The sequence below is a fragment of the Helianthus annuus genome, chromosome 16 (genome assembly GCF_002127325.2).
Source record: "Helianthus annuus cultivar XRQ/B chromosome 16, HanXRQr2.0-SUNRISE, whole genome shotgun sequence".
In the NCBI taxonomy this organism is placed as follows: Eukaryota; Viridiplantae; Streptophyta; class Magnoliopsida; order Asterales; family Asteraceae; genus Helianthus; species Helianthus annuus.
Window position 1 is genome coordinate 189166168 of NC_035448.2, and position 15465 is coordinate 189181632.

At 36.9% G+C, this 15465-nt stretch overlaps 1 protein-coding gene across 1 annotated transcript; it reads left to right on the forward strand.

Annotated features, from left to right (window-relative positions):
- Positions 1–13137: 13137 nt before the first annotated feature.
- LOC110920216 lies at positions 13138–14657 on the forward strand. Its single transcript, XM_022164442.2, has 2 exons — positions 13138–13997; positions 14061–14657. Exons 1-2 carry the CDS (start codon positions 13185–13187, stop codon positions 14655–14657), a joined length of 1410 nt encoding a protein of 469 aa, XP_022020134.1. The 5' UTR covers positions 13138–13184.
- The last annotated feature ends 808 nt before the right edge of the window (positions 14658–15465 follow it).

The following is a 15465-nucleotide window of genomic DNA, read 5'->3' on the forward strand; positions in this document are numbered from 1 at the left end:
AGAAGATCACGATTACAATAACAGAGCAGATGATTCGTGAGGTGTTGCAGTTTAATGATCAAGACTCGGATTCAATTGAGGTTCCAGCTGGTACAGTTGAGGCTATTCTACCCAGACTCAGTTATGAAGGCAAATATCCCCCTCTGGTCAAGAAGTTTGTGCATCCGTACTGGAGGTTATTAGTGCACATGTTTCTTTTGTGCATATCTGAGAATCAGGGAGGCACTGATCAGTTGAATAGTACACAGACTGCTGCTTTGGTATGTGTAATAACAAATGAGCCGTTCAACTATTCGAAGTATGTTTTGGAGGCAATGAAAAGAAATGTTATGGGAGTCAGAAAGGATAAGTTTCTCATGTATCCAAGGTTTATACAGATGATCCTCAATGCAAGTTATCCGCAGTTGGTGAAAACTGGAAACACATTGGAGTTAAAACCAATGGGTCCCGCATGTTTTGGTGCGCTTACTTCGAAGAAGAGTACGGAAAGGAAGTTTGAAGGAAAAATTCCCTTAGAGAAGTTTGGTCAGTTCGCTGAAACTGAAGATGTTGCTGCTGAACCAGTCATAGATCAACCAATTCAAGCTAATGTTGGACCTGCTGTTGCTATAGTTGCTGAAGAGCATGATGTTCAAAGAGGATCTGAGAATGAGCTTGTGAATATTGATTCAGATGAGGAAGGTGTTGAGATTTCGTTTGATTCTGATGTGGATATGGAGCTTCCTCCTGAAGCTGGAGTTTCTGATACTGTTTCAACTGCCCCACCTGTGATTTCTACTGAAGTTTTGGCTCAGTTATTAAAGACAGTGACTGAAAAGATGGGAAAGCCTCCTTCTGATCTTTCAGTTCCAAATGAAGAGTCAAGTGAACGCCCAAAGGATCCTGATTCCCTTCCAGTTAAGCGGAAAAGGAGGGATCCTCGGCTCGGTATGTATGTTGATAAGAACAAAGATCAATCCTTGAACACTGATGAAGATGATGAGGATTTGTATGATTTTGATTTTGAGAAGAGTGTTGCTGATGCTACCAACCCCTCCACAGATACTTTTGAGAGTCTGTTTGATGTTGATACTCAAAGAACTGATATGGAAACCACTGATGTTACTGTTGAAGTTCAAACTGCAAGTGTTGCTTCAGAGCCTGCTGGTGATGTATTGCTGGGTGTTTCTGATTCTGCCGGCCCCTCCAATGTTGCTCATGATGTGCCGAGCAGTTCTAGTGGTAAAAGGCCTGAGGAACCGTTGAGAATGCCGTTTGATGATAATTCTAGTGATGAAGATGAATTTATTAGTATGAGAGAGATGAAGAGAAGATTGGTTGTTGTTGAACAAGATTCGATTCACAAAGAAGCAAAGATCATCCAACTTGAAGATGTCATAGTAAAGAAGGATCAACAGATTGAGCAATTGCAAGGAGATGTGAGTTTGTTATTCTCCATAGTCTATGATTTACGTGGTAAGCTTGAGAAAAAGTTTGGACAGGAGTTTTCTGATCCAACAGATGTTGAGAACCGAAAGAAGGCCTTTGAAGAAGCTAATGCTGAAAAGGATGCTGCGATGGAGAAATACTTTGAAAGAGTTACTGATCCAGAAGCAGAGAAAGCAAAGGCAGAAAGAATTAAAAGAAAAAGAGAGTTGGTGATTTTGAAAAACAAGAATCTGAATCCAGATGATGTTGATGCTCAGGCTTCTCATCATATGATGGATGTTGGTGAGACTTTGTATGATAAAGTTGGCAATCGCTCGGGAGTGGTAAGCTGGGGTTATGACCATGACAGACATAGGTGGTGGATTAAGAGAAAAGTTGGTCCGGTGGAGTGGTACAAACATCCTGGCCAGTTTCAATCGTTTACAAAGGTTGATCTGACAGAATTATCAAATGCTCCTTATGTTGATGATAACCCTGGGGGTCCTGGACACATATTTTTCGAAAGGTTGAAGAGGGAAGTTCAACATAACTTTCCATCGATGCGCACTGCTGACTCAATTGTTAAACCTCTTAAGGGTGTCCGGGATTCATTTACCAAAAAGCGCATGAAAGTAGTGCACTGGCCGGTAACAGACAAAGAGAAGGTGATACCGTTGGTCAAGAAGATTCCACAAGGTGCTCTGAAGTCTCTGCATTTTTGGGCTTATGATGAGCGTCTTGGTCAGGCTGTGTTCGTCTGTGATGGTGATGTCAGCTTCCGTTTAGTTGATCAAGTGGATGTGTTAAACATTGCTCTTGAAGATTTGGAGGTTTTAGCTCACAATCAGATTCGAGCAACTGAAAAGTATGAAGATATCACGAAGGGTTGGACTGCCGCTGTTGCGTCCGCCATTCACATTCGCAAAGTTGGATTTGGTGGTTTTCAAGATCGTTTGGGAGGTAGTAGCAACACTTGAAGAATCAAGAACCTGCATGCATAAACCTAGGGGGAGATTGTTGGAACCTGAAGGTTTATTCATGCAGGTGAATATAGTACAGGGGTTAAAAGGGTTGTTTTGTTTATTTCTTTACATATGTATTTGGGCCGATTAGGGGTGTTAAGGGCAACTCGCAATCCAGTAGTGTTTAGGGCCTAGGTTTCGGTCCAAGGATCTTGTATAAATACTAACCTCAACCTTATGGTTGAGGTTGTTGATAGTGGAACCGGTTGCGAGTCCCTGTGGTTATTCTTGTATCAGTCTACGTTCACCGTTGAATGCAAGAATATTTGGTTTGTGATTTCTATTACTTTCACTATCTTTGATTATTGTTGTTGTTTAATCTTGAATCGTCTTGTGACTGAATTCCGCGCTTTCACAAGATATCATTGATATCATTGATTGATCCTGCAAGGGTTTTACAAGTTCAGCAATAAAGCTGAAAAAATGTGTTTTTATTGGATACTCAAATGAGAAAAAAAGGTTATAAAGTGTATAGTTTAGACACTAGAACTGTATTTTTTTTTCGAGAGATGTACATTTTTTTTGAAACTTGTTCCCATTTAAAGATAAAAATGTTTTAGAAAAATTTGATGAAAACAACTTTAAGGGAATAACCACTTTAAACTTTTTGATATGTATGAAAACACAGAACCACAACAGTTTCAAACTCCCAATGATGAAGGAAAGGAACTAGGAGAAACCGAGACATGTGGGTCTCAACATTCAGAATCGAGTTGTACAGATACTATAGGTATGGCTAAACATCAGCAGCCCAGTACTAGTGAACTTCAATCTGATGAGGTTGAGCATGTGCTACCTGTTCGTGAAGAACAATCCAATTCCGAGGGAATTAATAGTGATAGAGTAAAGGAACCAAGTCAACTTAGAAGGTCTAGTTGGAGTACTTTCCTTCCTAGAAATCTTAGTGATTATATAATAGAAGGAAAGGTTAAATACGGATTAGAAAAGGTTATAAACTACTCTAAATTGTCTAAAGAACATAGGTGTTTTACGTCTACTATTGATAAGAGTTATGAGCCAAAAGACTTTAATGAGGCTAGTAAGGATCCAAATTGGATAACAACCATGAATGAAGAGATAGAAGCTCTCCATAGGAATGATACCTGGGAGCTTGTCGAGTTACCTCCAGATAGGAGTGTAATTGGGTGTATAAAATTAAGTATAAATCAACTGGGGAGATAGAAAGGTTTAAGGCCCGGCTTATTGCCAAGGGTTATAGTAAAAAAAACAAGGTATTGATTTCGATGAAATTTTTTTCTCCTGTTGTAAAATTGGTAACTGTTAGATGTACTATATCTATAGCAGTTAAAAATAGTTGGAAGTTGTACCAACTTGTTGTGAATAATGCGTTTCTTTATGGAAATCTTAATAAAGATGTTTATATGAGTCTTCCTGATGGATATTATTCAAAGGAAGAACATAGAGTGTGTAAATTAAAAAAGTCTCTTTATGGTTTAAAGCAGGCCCCTAGAATGTGGAATGAGAAGCTAATAAATGTGCTGTTTGAATTAGGTTTTCAACAAAGTAAGTGTGATTACTCTTTGTTCTTTAAACATGATAAAGATGTGATAGTGTACTTGTTGGTTTATGTTGATGATATAGTCGTAACTGGTAACTGTGTAAATGAGATAGAACATGTTAAAAATAGTCTTAAAACTAAGTTCTTGATTAAGGACTTAGGTGGATTAAAATATTTTCTTGGCATTGAAGTAATCAAAGAAGATGAAAATATTTGTTTGTCACAAAGGAAATACTGTTTAGAGTTACTTTCGGAGTATGGCATGAGTGCATGCAAACTTGTAAGTACTCCAATTGAACAAAATCATTTAGTGAACGCTTTGTGTAAAGAAAATAATGATATGCTTGATAATATCACAGGTTATTAACGTCTGGTAGGCAAGTTAATATATCTTGCACATACCAGAATAGATATATGATACACTGTTCATGTCTTAAGTCAGTTTATGCATTCCCCAACAGCTAGTCATTTTACATTGGCATTCAGATTGCATAGATATCTTAAGTAGTCTCCAGGAAGGGGTATTTTGTTTAGTAAAGGGTCACATTTTGATCTAGTGGCCTATGCAGACTCAGTTTGGGCGAAATGTCTCGAGTCTAGAAAGTCAATAACTGGTTATTGTGTTTTCTTAGGAAGTTCGTTGATTTCCTGGAAAAGTAAGAAGCAGTCAATTGTTTCAAGGTCATCAGCTGAGGCTGAATACCGATCTATGTGTGCAGTTGCTTGTGAAATTGTGTGGATTAAGAATGATTTGACTGAACTGGGTATTCAGGTTAACTTGCCAATGGCAGTGTTTTGTGATAATACCGTTGCACAACAATAGCAGCAAATCCTGTCTTTCACGATAGAACCAAACATTTTGAAATTGATCTTTTCTTTTCATTTTAAGAGATTTAATTTCCAAAGGTGTTATCAAGACTTTTGGTATTGGTTCTGAACAACAGCTGGCAGACTTGTTTACAAAAGGGTTGCTCGTCGGTTAACATGAAGAAATGTGTAAGAAGTTAAGTTTGCATGATTCATTAAAGTATTAAATTGAGGGGGTGTTAAAATGTTAAATTACTTGCTCCACTTGTTCTTTAACAATTTAATACTTTTATAAACAATTTAATATTTTTTATAGTTCTTATACTAATTCTTACATTTTTTGTTTTTATTTTTTGTTGAGATTGAGAATCTCCTATTTAAATGCTGCTGGACTTAAATAAGTTGTTGGGCTGCTGGGAACTTGCTGTTGGGCTTATTGTTGGGTTGCTGGGCTGCTTGTTGGACTTGTTTTATAAAGGAGTAACCGTTCCGGATTATCTGTGGGTATCCAATTGTTATGTGGGGATTATAAAAAGGCTCAGTGTCTACGCTCAGGGAAAACTTTCTCATTCATTCATTCGAGATTACATTACAATCTGCTTCTCTCTCTAAAGGCGAAATTAGGGTTTTTTCTCTGTCTTATCGTGATTCATCTTGTATCAAGATTTGTGAGTGTTCCTGTTAGTTTCTAGTTTGATTATCGTGTTGATAATCAAGTGAGAGTTTGAGTGTTTCTTGTTTGTTATATTTGTAAATCGATTTGATTCCTTTGGGTATAAAATCTTTGGTTTGGGTACGTTAGCATTTAGATCTGATTTCATACCATGTTTTAGACACTCTCGCCTCTTCTTTTTGTCTTCTCCTACCTGTGTAAGTCAGCCAACTCTCCTCCTTGCGATTATAGTTGTCGATAATTCTAAGCGCCTCCTCCTTTCTTCTCCTCAGTTCTTCCAGCACCAGGTCCGGCCTCCCTGCTACCCTCTCACTCCCTCTCATTACTTTTTGGGGCTGTGATTCTCCTGACCTGATTAGGAAATGGATTTTATTAAGGTGAGGCATTATTCTTCGATCCTGATTGTACTTTTATTAAGCCACTCTTGATTCCAATCATACGATTCAACCATACTCTTTTTCATAATCTCAAATGTTTTTTCTTTAACCAAATTCCTGATGTCTCTCACTCTCTCCACATTTACTTTAAGTTCTTCATTAAAAATGGTACCATGACTATATATCCATTTTCCGATCATCTTTATACTCACTTGAAGATTTTCCTTCCAACAAAAAAAATCATCATTATAAATTACAACATCATTGTCACTATAATAGACACCTGCAGAAGAAACCGAGTAATAGATGAACATCAGTGTCACTATCATACTCACCCAACCATGCCCTCACACCCTTCAGCCTAACTAAGGAATTATTTATAGCCCGTAGGCGAAATGACCAAAGAGTTGGAACACGAAAAGACTTAGACAAGGCAAAACAAAGGTTAAGAGACAAACAAGCATAATGTAAAGCAAATTCCCTAAGCTTTGATCGTTAAGTTTTTTTTTTTTTTTTTTTTTTTTTGTGATATATCACTTTAGAGTTTTAAAATTTAATTCAAAAAGTTTAATTTCTCTATTTGACCCTTAATAAACTTGTTCCAAACTCAACTTGGACAGTTTTGTTGTTTCCAGGAAAAACATGAGAAATAATTTCACACAACGTATATTTCAGCCCTGGGTACATGTATTTTTAAGCCCAAAGTACACATGGAACTTTTGTGACTAAGACTTACAACCTGGTCGTTTTACTAAATATTTAGTTGATGTAATTGGATTAATGGCTCATGGTTCACATGTTAAGTTTTGCAAATGCTTTGCACATTAAAACCATTAACGACCCTCCATACATATGTATAACAGAACCCTAACGCCGTTAATCTCCGATCACCGGAAAAAAAAACGTTTTTGGCCGGAAAACTCAACCCTTCGTCCCAAACCTCTTTGTAGCCTTGTTACGGACCTTTAGGAACCTTTTTTTCTAGTAAAAGCCTCAATTATTAAGGTCGCCGGAAAAACTCCTTTTTGCCGAAAAACTCAAAGTTTTCGTCCCAAACCTGTTTGTAACCATAGATCGGACCTTTAGGAACCTTTTCCGGCGACCAAAGGCTAACGACGTTAGGATTTTGTTAGTCATGGTCCATTGAAAGCCAATATGTGAAAAGATAGAACTGCTAGTGGGAATTTTTGAAGTTGGGACCGTTGCCGGCCAACAAGCAATAGTTGGGATTATTAAAATCCATTATTCCTAAAAGAAAATATGGTGACGTGGTGTTGCGACCTGGCATGTTGGATATTACCAACCAGCAACAACAACCATCGCCACCACTCGTAGTTGTTGTCGACAACGTATTTGATTTTTGTAAAAAATAATAATATTTTTTTTCGGTGGGTACCGGGTCTGTCCGTTAAAAAAAGACTATATCGCGTATTTAGTTTTTGTAAATGAAATTACTAACAAAAATTATAAGAGAAAAATAAAACTGTTGGATTAAAGACATATTTAATTTATAATGTAAGGGGTTAAAATGAAATTTTAAAAGTAAAAAAAAAAATATTGTATCCGATCAACATAAATAATAGTGAAAATGACTTTTTGTGATGCAATTTAATATATTTTATAATTTATACCCTTTAATACTAAATAATAGGGAAAATATAAAAGTTTTGTTGTAAATATGTAAAAAAAAAAAAATACTGTACCAGATCAACAAAATTAATAGTGAAAATGATTTTTTTTTCTGATGCAATATATTATAATTTCTATCCCTTAATACTAAATAATAGTTAACAGTATAAAAGTATTGTGGTAAACATATAAAAACAAAAAAAGAAAAAGACTGTACCCAATCAACAAAAAAAAAAATAGTGAAAATGATTATTTTGTGATGCAATTTAATTTAATATATACATATATATATGTATATATATTATAATTTCTTAAAGATCCGCTGAGACCTTTATTATGTAACATTCGATATTGAAGGGTTACATCACGTTATATTGAGTGCTATTATATGGTTGCCAAGAATACGAGTCAAACATGCTCTAATAGACCGTGTTAAGGCCCGTTAAGGCCTTTATGAGGTAACTTTGGATGTTGAAGGGTTACATCACGTTGTATTGAGTGCTATTACATCGTAACGAAGAATTACAAGTCATGCACGCCCTAATAAACCATGTTGGGCCTTGATATATCTTAAAAGCCCATTAAGACCTTCATTATGAAACATTCGATGTTGAAGGATTACATATATATGCCCTAATAGAACGTGTTGGGCCTTGATATATCTTAATGGTCCGTTAAGGCCTTTATTATGTAACATTCAATGTTGAAGGGTTATATCATGTCATGTTGAGTAATCTTGTATCGTAATGGATACTAACAGGTCATACAAGCCCAAATAGACCGTGCGGGCCTTGACATATCTTAATGGCCCAATTAAGCCCTTTATTATGTAAAATTCGACGTTGAAGGGTTATACCACGTTGTATTTAGTGATATTATATTTTAACGAACAATTACAAGTCATACATGCCTTAATAGACTGTGTTAAGCCTCAATATATCTTAATGGCTCGTTCAGGCCTTTATTTTGAAACATTCGATGTTGAAGGGTTACAACACGTTGTATTGAGTGCTATTATATCATAACGAAGGTTTACAAGTCATACATGCCCTAATAGACCATGTTGGTCCTTGATATATCTTAAAACCCATTAAGACCTTCATTATGCAACATTCGATGTTGAAGGATTACATCACGTTGTATTGAGTGCTATTATATCGTAATAAAATATTACAAGTCATATATGCCCTAATAGAGCGTGTTGGGCCTTGATATATCTTAATGGTCCGTTAAGGTCTTTATTATGTAACATTCCATGTTGGAGGGTTATATCATGTTATGTTGAGTGATCTTGTACCGTAATGGATACTAACAAGTCATACAATCCCAATAGACCGTGTGAGCCTTGATATATCTTAATGGCCCAATTAAAGCCTTCATATATCCTACACATTTCCTACATATATATAAATTTGTTTTTAAAATAACATATATGTGTATTACAAAAAGAAATTATCCATTCTGTGAGTAATCTGTCGGAATTTCCAACACACTTCCCACGGTAAATTTAGAAATAACATATATTTTTATTAAATGATAAAACTTTATATTTTAGTATCGTTAATTTTATTTATTATAAGTTTTTTATGATAAATTGGATTCCTACGCATTTCCTACTAATGATTAAAATGAAAACGAATTTCGTAGGAATTGCGTAAGTATTTTCCTACACATTTCCTACGGATACATATAAATGTGTTTTAGAAATAACATATATGTGTATTACAAAAAAAAATAATTATCCATTCCGTGAGTAGTCTGTCGGAATTTCCAACACACATCCTACGGAATCAATTTAGAAATAACATATATTTTTATTAAATAATAAAATTTATATTTTAATATCATAAATCTTGTTTATTATGAATATTTTTTTTACAATAAATTGGATTCCTACACATTTCCTACTAATCGTTAAGATAAAAACGAATTCCGTCGAAAATTTCCGACACATTTCTTACGCATACCGATTCCTACGAATTTCCGACTAATAGTTAAAATGAAAACGGATTCCGTCGGAAATTCGTGGGAAATTTCTGACACTTTTCCTACGCATAACAATTTGTGGCTTTTTTGTCACAAAACTAGGACTCTTTCTTGTTCGTCGAAATTTCGTGGGAAAAGTGTCAGCATTTTCGTTCGAAGGAAATGTGTTAGAAATTTTGGTAGAAATAATAGCAGATTTCTAGCAGTGATTATAAGTATGACAGTTCGTATGTAATTAGATGTCTAGATAGAAATTTTATCGGTACAATAATTAGTAATTTAGTATTAACATGTATTCCAATTTCACATACACGTGTGATTTGGTTGTATAATTACTCTCTACTTCCTTATTTTTTGACCCAATTTCCATTTGATTGTTGTTTGTAAACCAAAACCCGTGAATTGTTTGGTAATCTCTTTTACAACAAATAACACATGGTTAGGTGTCCAAAATTCGAATGTGGTTTTACATACAAACGAACAACAAGCAAAAATCGAATGAAACAACTTTGATTTGAGTAATCAAATTGTTATTAGGGATCATCCACCCTTGAATGTTTACATGCCGTCGCCTATGTAGAGACATACCCAATTGACGCGTCATTCAATTACCAAGTTTACATGTCTACGTAATGACTCCCTAATCTAATTACCGTTACATTAATTCTTAAAACTAAACTAGACTTTCTAATATATATTTACAAATATAACCCAAACGTTGATTTTTCCATGCCTACGAACTCGATCAAACAATTAAGGCCAACATAAAACTCAATAATCACAACTAAATCCCACTCAAATAGAAGAGCAGCAAATGTGCGTGGTTATGCATAGTGTACAAATGTCATAAAGCTATAGAATAAAATATATATTCAGTCTTCTCATCAACATGGTCACTTCTGATGAGTTCAAAATTGACCAAACAGTAGCTCATAATCAATCAACTTTCACAAACAGACACTACATCAATAATCGGGTCATGTGATGCAGTTCTTAGCTAGGTCCAAGAAGTTCTAGGAATCTTTTATTACAAACTGGATCCAAGAAACCACTTGGGTGATGCTTTTGTCACATTTACACCCATTAAAATTTATCATATTATTATACATAATATTATCATGATATTCGAATATATTCGTGTTTAATTTGAACATATTACAAATTCTTACGGTTTATATGACTCGTTCATGTTAATTGGAGTAATTAATCATAAAATTTGCATTTATTGGTTTTTTTCTTTTAGATTAGAACGCCAAACTCACACACTACTAAATTTTTACACCGATTTTTTATCATGGAACTAGAACCCGCATAACTTGGGAGGACAACACCTTACTATAATACTACACTCTTTGATACCACCATGCTACTTTGATATTTATTGGTATATTTAGCCCATTAAAAACAAGATACTATAACTTCACAAATTAACATCATAGAATAGCTTTATATGTGGGGTTCTTTCCTTTTGAGGATGTGAACCAAAAGTTGGCCACCAGTACCACAATAGATGCTGACCAAAGAAAAAAACAACCTTTTCTTTCAAATTTTATTTTTCTTTATAATATAGACTTCATGGCCTATCATACCTTTTTAGCATAAACATTAAAAGAAGAAGAGAGGACCTTTAATCTAGTTAGTATTTTCTATGGTTCGATCTTAACCAAATCAGTTGACATTGATAGAAAATTGTACCTAAACAATAACCATACACGTATTTAAAGACCAGACAGGATTAGTTTAAGTGGATTAGAAGATCAATATTGTGAGTCTATCTAATTAATGATGAAGCAACAACAATCAGTCTTGATGACTTGACATGAAATATCTGTATTCTGTTTGTTTCTTTGTGAGAATATATAGAGGAAAATGATGGCCGGATATGGTGATAAGGAAAGTCCATAATACAAATTGGTTATGAGTCTCCGACACCATGTTATACTTGTCAGTCCTCTCTTTCATTTCATCTATACCCAACAAAAATATAAATCCATCAAGTGTTCCAAAGAAACCAACAGAAAACAGACACTCTATATTCTCTACTTCTCGTTTTTTTCTGTATGTGTGTAATGTGTGGATAAAGAGGACATCTTTTTTCACAAGAAACTTTTGTTTCTTAGTCAAGTAGTGTTTCTTTTTTAATGAAACTTGCACATCCATGTCTCCAAGGAGATTTAAACTCGCAACTTACGGGTTTAGTAACATTATTAATCTTATTGGTCGAATATGATTAGGTTTTAGGGTTCATGTAGGATTATTCTGGTTGTTTAAGACCCAAGTCCGTAGTTCATTGATCAAGTAAAGATAATATACATACCTCGATATTATCCACAACGTACGAGATGCGATATATACACTTGTTGTCACTCTTTGCTTTCATTGGCAATCCAAGCATGCGAGAGCAAGTGAGACTGATGCGCATAGGTTTAGTTTTGTAGTCGGGCTAAAACCTTATTAACCATGACTTAATACGCTTTGTTAGAGTTAAAACTTACCTTGCTTGAAGTTGACTGATTGAGGGATAAATCTATCACATAATCTTGGCGCAATATGCACATTTGGATATCTCGACTAAAGATGCCTAGATTAGTCTAAACAAGTTCTAATCTGGTGAAATGGTTTCAAACATGAGAGAACAATTATGCACATGTAACGTGTTCCATGTATGGGACGCGAATTTTCTCGAATTGGATAGTACACACATGCTGAGCTCAAACCGGGCATCTTTAACACTTTTAGTTTTTGTAAACATAAGTAGCACTAAATTCATTTTGTAAACATAATTAGCACCTAAATCCAGCCCAAAACACAGCTTTTCTTAGCATGGACACAAAAATGCAAGTTTTTTCAATTCTTTGATAATGCTAGAGCCAAGAAATCATGGATTCTAGTGTTTCACTTATGCTATTGTATTTTTTGGTTGTGAACGAATGTTCAAGATGTCAACATGAAGTAGTTGATGACTCGCTAACACAAATAGATGGCAACAAAAATAAACCAGACAAATGCCACAGCTATCAGCTGCAACAAAAAGGGGCCATCACTAATTTACACTATTCCCATCATGAAATTATTGAGGTGCACATGCATAAAAATGTTTCTAATGTTTGTACCCCTCCCCCTTTTTGTTCTTAAATCTTTCATACTTTTCTGAAATGATTAAAGGAAAAAGAATATAGACCCATAAAGAAAATAATTAATTTTTAAGCAATACCCATTGTTTCAACAAGATAATTATTACTTGGAACCATCTCTTGGATACCAAAAAGTAAACAGATTGGCTTCACTCATTCATGCCCCTTTAATAGTTTGTGTCTCCCTCCTTTTGTTTTTGAACATGGTTAGATTGCCCATTCGTAACAACTCTTCAAGAAATGGCATATATATCTTTAGGATATGTTGAAAGGTTTTGTATTCTTTGCATTTTATTAGCCTTATTTTCACACTAAGTTTTATTTCTTGACAACTTTACCCTTATCTTTTGGTCTTTCTTTGTTGTCTAAGGTTAAATTTTTCAAAACAGTTGATTGATGGTATACAAATGACTTTTGATAGTTTACAAAGCATCCCATTTAAATCACTGCTTTGACTAAAACCAGGAAGATACTTTGAAACAATGGTAGATTGATCAAGGCAACGTATAAAAGTTTTGAATCAAGGGTTCCATGTAAGAAAACATCATTGCCATGAATCAAAAGAGACTTTGAAACAATGGATAATTATTGCTATGGCTATGATGGCCATATGCAAATATATATGCCAGCATGCCTACGGGTCCACAAGTTTCAGCGTCATTCGCTCCCGCTGTGAGCTGTGTCATGCCCATTCCTAGTTCTACGGTATCCATAGCCGTAACTTCCGAGCCGCTGCCCTCGCTTCGATCGGGTGATTTTGACACAACCCTTCCTGAATCACCCAAGGACATGTTTGCTGGTTTTGACACCAATGCTGCTGCCGCGTCGACCGCGCATGAGGCAACTAGCGTGGGTGGAGGCGATAATCGTGCGTCGAGCAGCGGCATTGCTGACGATGGTGCTCGCTTGATTGATGATTTGTTTATACCTACCGTTTGTTGGGATCCTCATGCCCAGGATAAACGTTACCAGCCTCAATGGAAGATTGCTGAATCTTCCCGACTTATCTTTCCTCCAGTTGTCCAACATTGGGTTGAGAGGGCGTACCCCCCCGCCGAAGCGGCGTATGTTGAGGGGTTAAACAATGAGGATTTGATGAATTCGTCTATATCAGATTCTGTGACCCTACCTCGCCGGTTGGTAGAGATACGGCGCCGGTGGGTGCGTGATAACGCCCAACTTCATGAGGCCCGGGTCATTATCCAAGAACTGAGGGATGACAAGCATCGCCTCGAAAGTCAACTGCAGACCGCTGGGTTGAAAGAGGCCCGATTTCTGTCAGAGAAGAATAAGGCCGAGGAGGATTTGCGGAGGGTAACTGAACATCTTGCTGAGGAAAGGATCTTATGGGCCCGCGATATGGCGGAAAAAGATAGGGTTTTGGCTCAAGCGAAAAATGTACAAGAGGAGTTGGAACGCAAGGCTGTGGCAGAGGCTCAGAAGGTGAGACACGAGTTATCAGCCCAATTGGAAAAATTTCGTGTTGACACTGATTTTGTGTCCCAGGTTCAGGAGCGGTACCAGGATTTGACAACCGAAGTAGAGACCTGTCATACCAAGATCCGACTGATGCAGGGAGAGTTGGAGGAGCGTGAAGCAAAATTCGAGGAGATGCAAGATCATTGTGATTCCCTTGTCACCCAAAACAATAAGCTTGCTGCATCGTCATCTTCGAAGTTAAGGGAGGTGGAGGACGCGCTGGCACAATCCCATGCAGAGATCGATGATTTGACCAACCAGCTAGCGGCTATGCGGGGAGACAGGAATTGGTTGATAACTAATGGACTAGTGGGGGCGTTCGAATTTCTGCGTGAGTCGTCCCACTTTACTAGCCTGATTGACCGTCTTTCCGCCGCTGCCTACCAAGCTGGTCATCATGACGGCGTACTTAAAGGCTACATGGACTGCCAGCAAGCGGAAAGAGTCCCGCCGGACTTCCAAATTCTCAAAAATAAGTTACAGGCTGATATGGCGAAGGCTCTTGAAGCTGCGTACACCGAGCCTCTACCTTGCTATGGCGATCTGATGGATAAAGTTAATGAAGATGGAATAGACTCGCTACGTCTGATGCTGGACCCCGCGGACGAATCCGAAGAAGACTGACTATTCCGTTATTCATTTGTTTTGCTTGTTGTGTACTCTTGCTGATACTGTTTAAATTGGGTTTAGTGCCCATTATCTGTTTTGATTTGACAGCCAAATTAATGCAAATGTCATGATTTCTGACACCGCCGTCGTGGAAAATATGACTCTGTGATGTGTGATGATTACTTTTAATTAATATACCTGATGTCATCACTGTCAAAACTTGTTAACTATTGCTATAAATTCACCCTTTGTTTCCATTTTTGTTTATATTTGTGCAATGGAAAGAAAACGATACAGGCAAAGGCTTTCCGAGATCTTTCGGGTGCTTGACGCTGCTGATGGCCTGTTGATGTTACAGCATCCGGTAACAAGATCAATGCTTAGGAGCAGACGACCAATCCCAAATGCTGCTCCAGTTCGTGCCAACCGAGCATGTCAGAGCCTTGTTATCCCGGACCCTCAACCAGAGGATCCCAGAATGCAGCTATCGGCTGATGTGTTGACTGGCTTGATCCCGGTGGACCCTGAACGGCGATACCGTCTGACCTACCAACGTCAGTCCGGTGGTCGGACGAAGGGGCAGCCGACGGATGCCTCTGGCTTGATGTTCCGAATGGTTGGTGGCTCAACTGATCCCTTGGCCGTCAACCCTGTGGTGGTGGTGGAAGACGATGATGATGTGGGGGTGCCTACCCCTGCAGTGGTGACGGCACCCATCTTTCATCAGTAGGTGTTTTATGAACATGTTCTGTATTTTGGTTCCCTTATGTTTGGTTTTTATTAAAAACAGGGACAAGTACTTGGTTTTTGATTTTTTGAGATA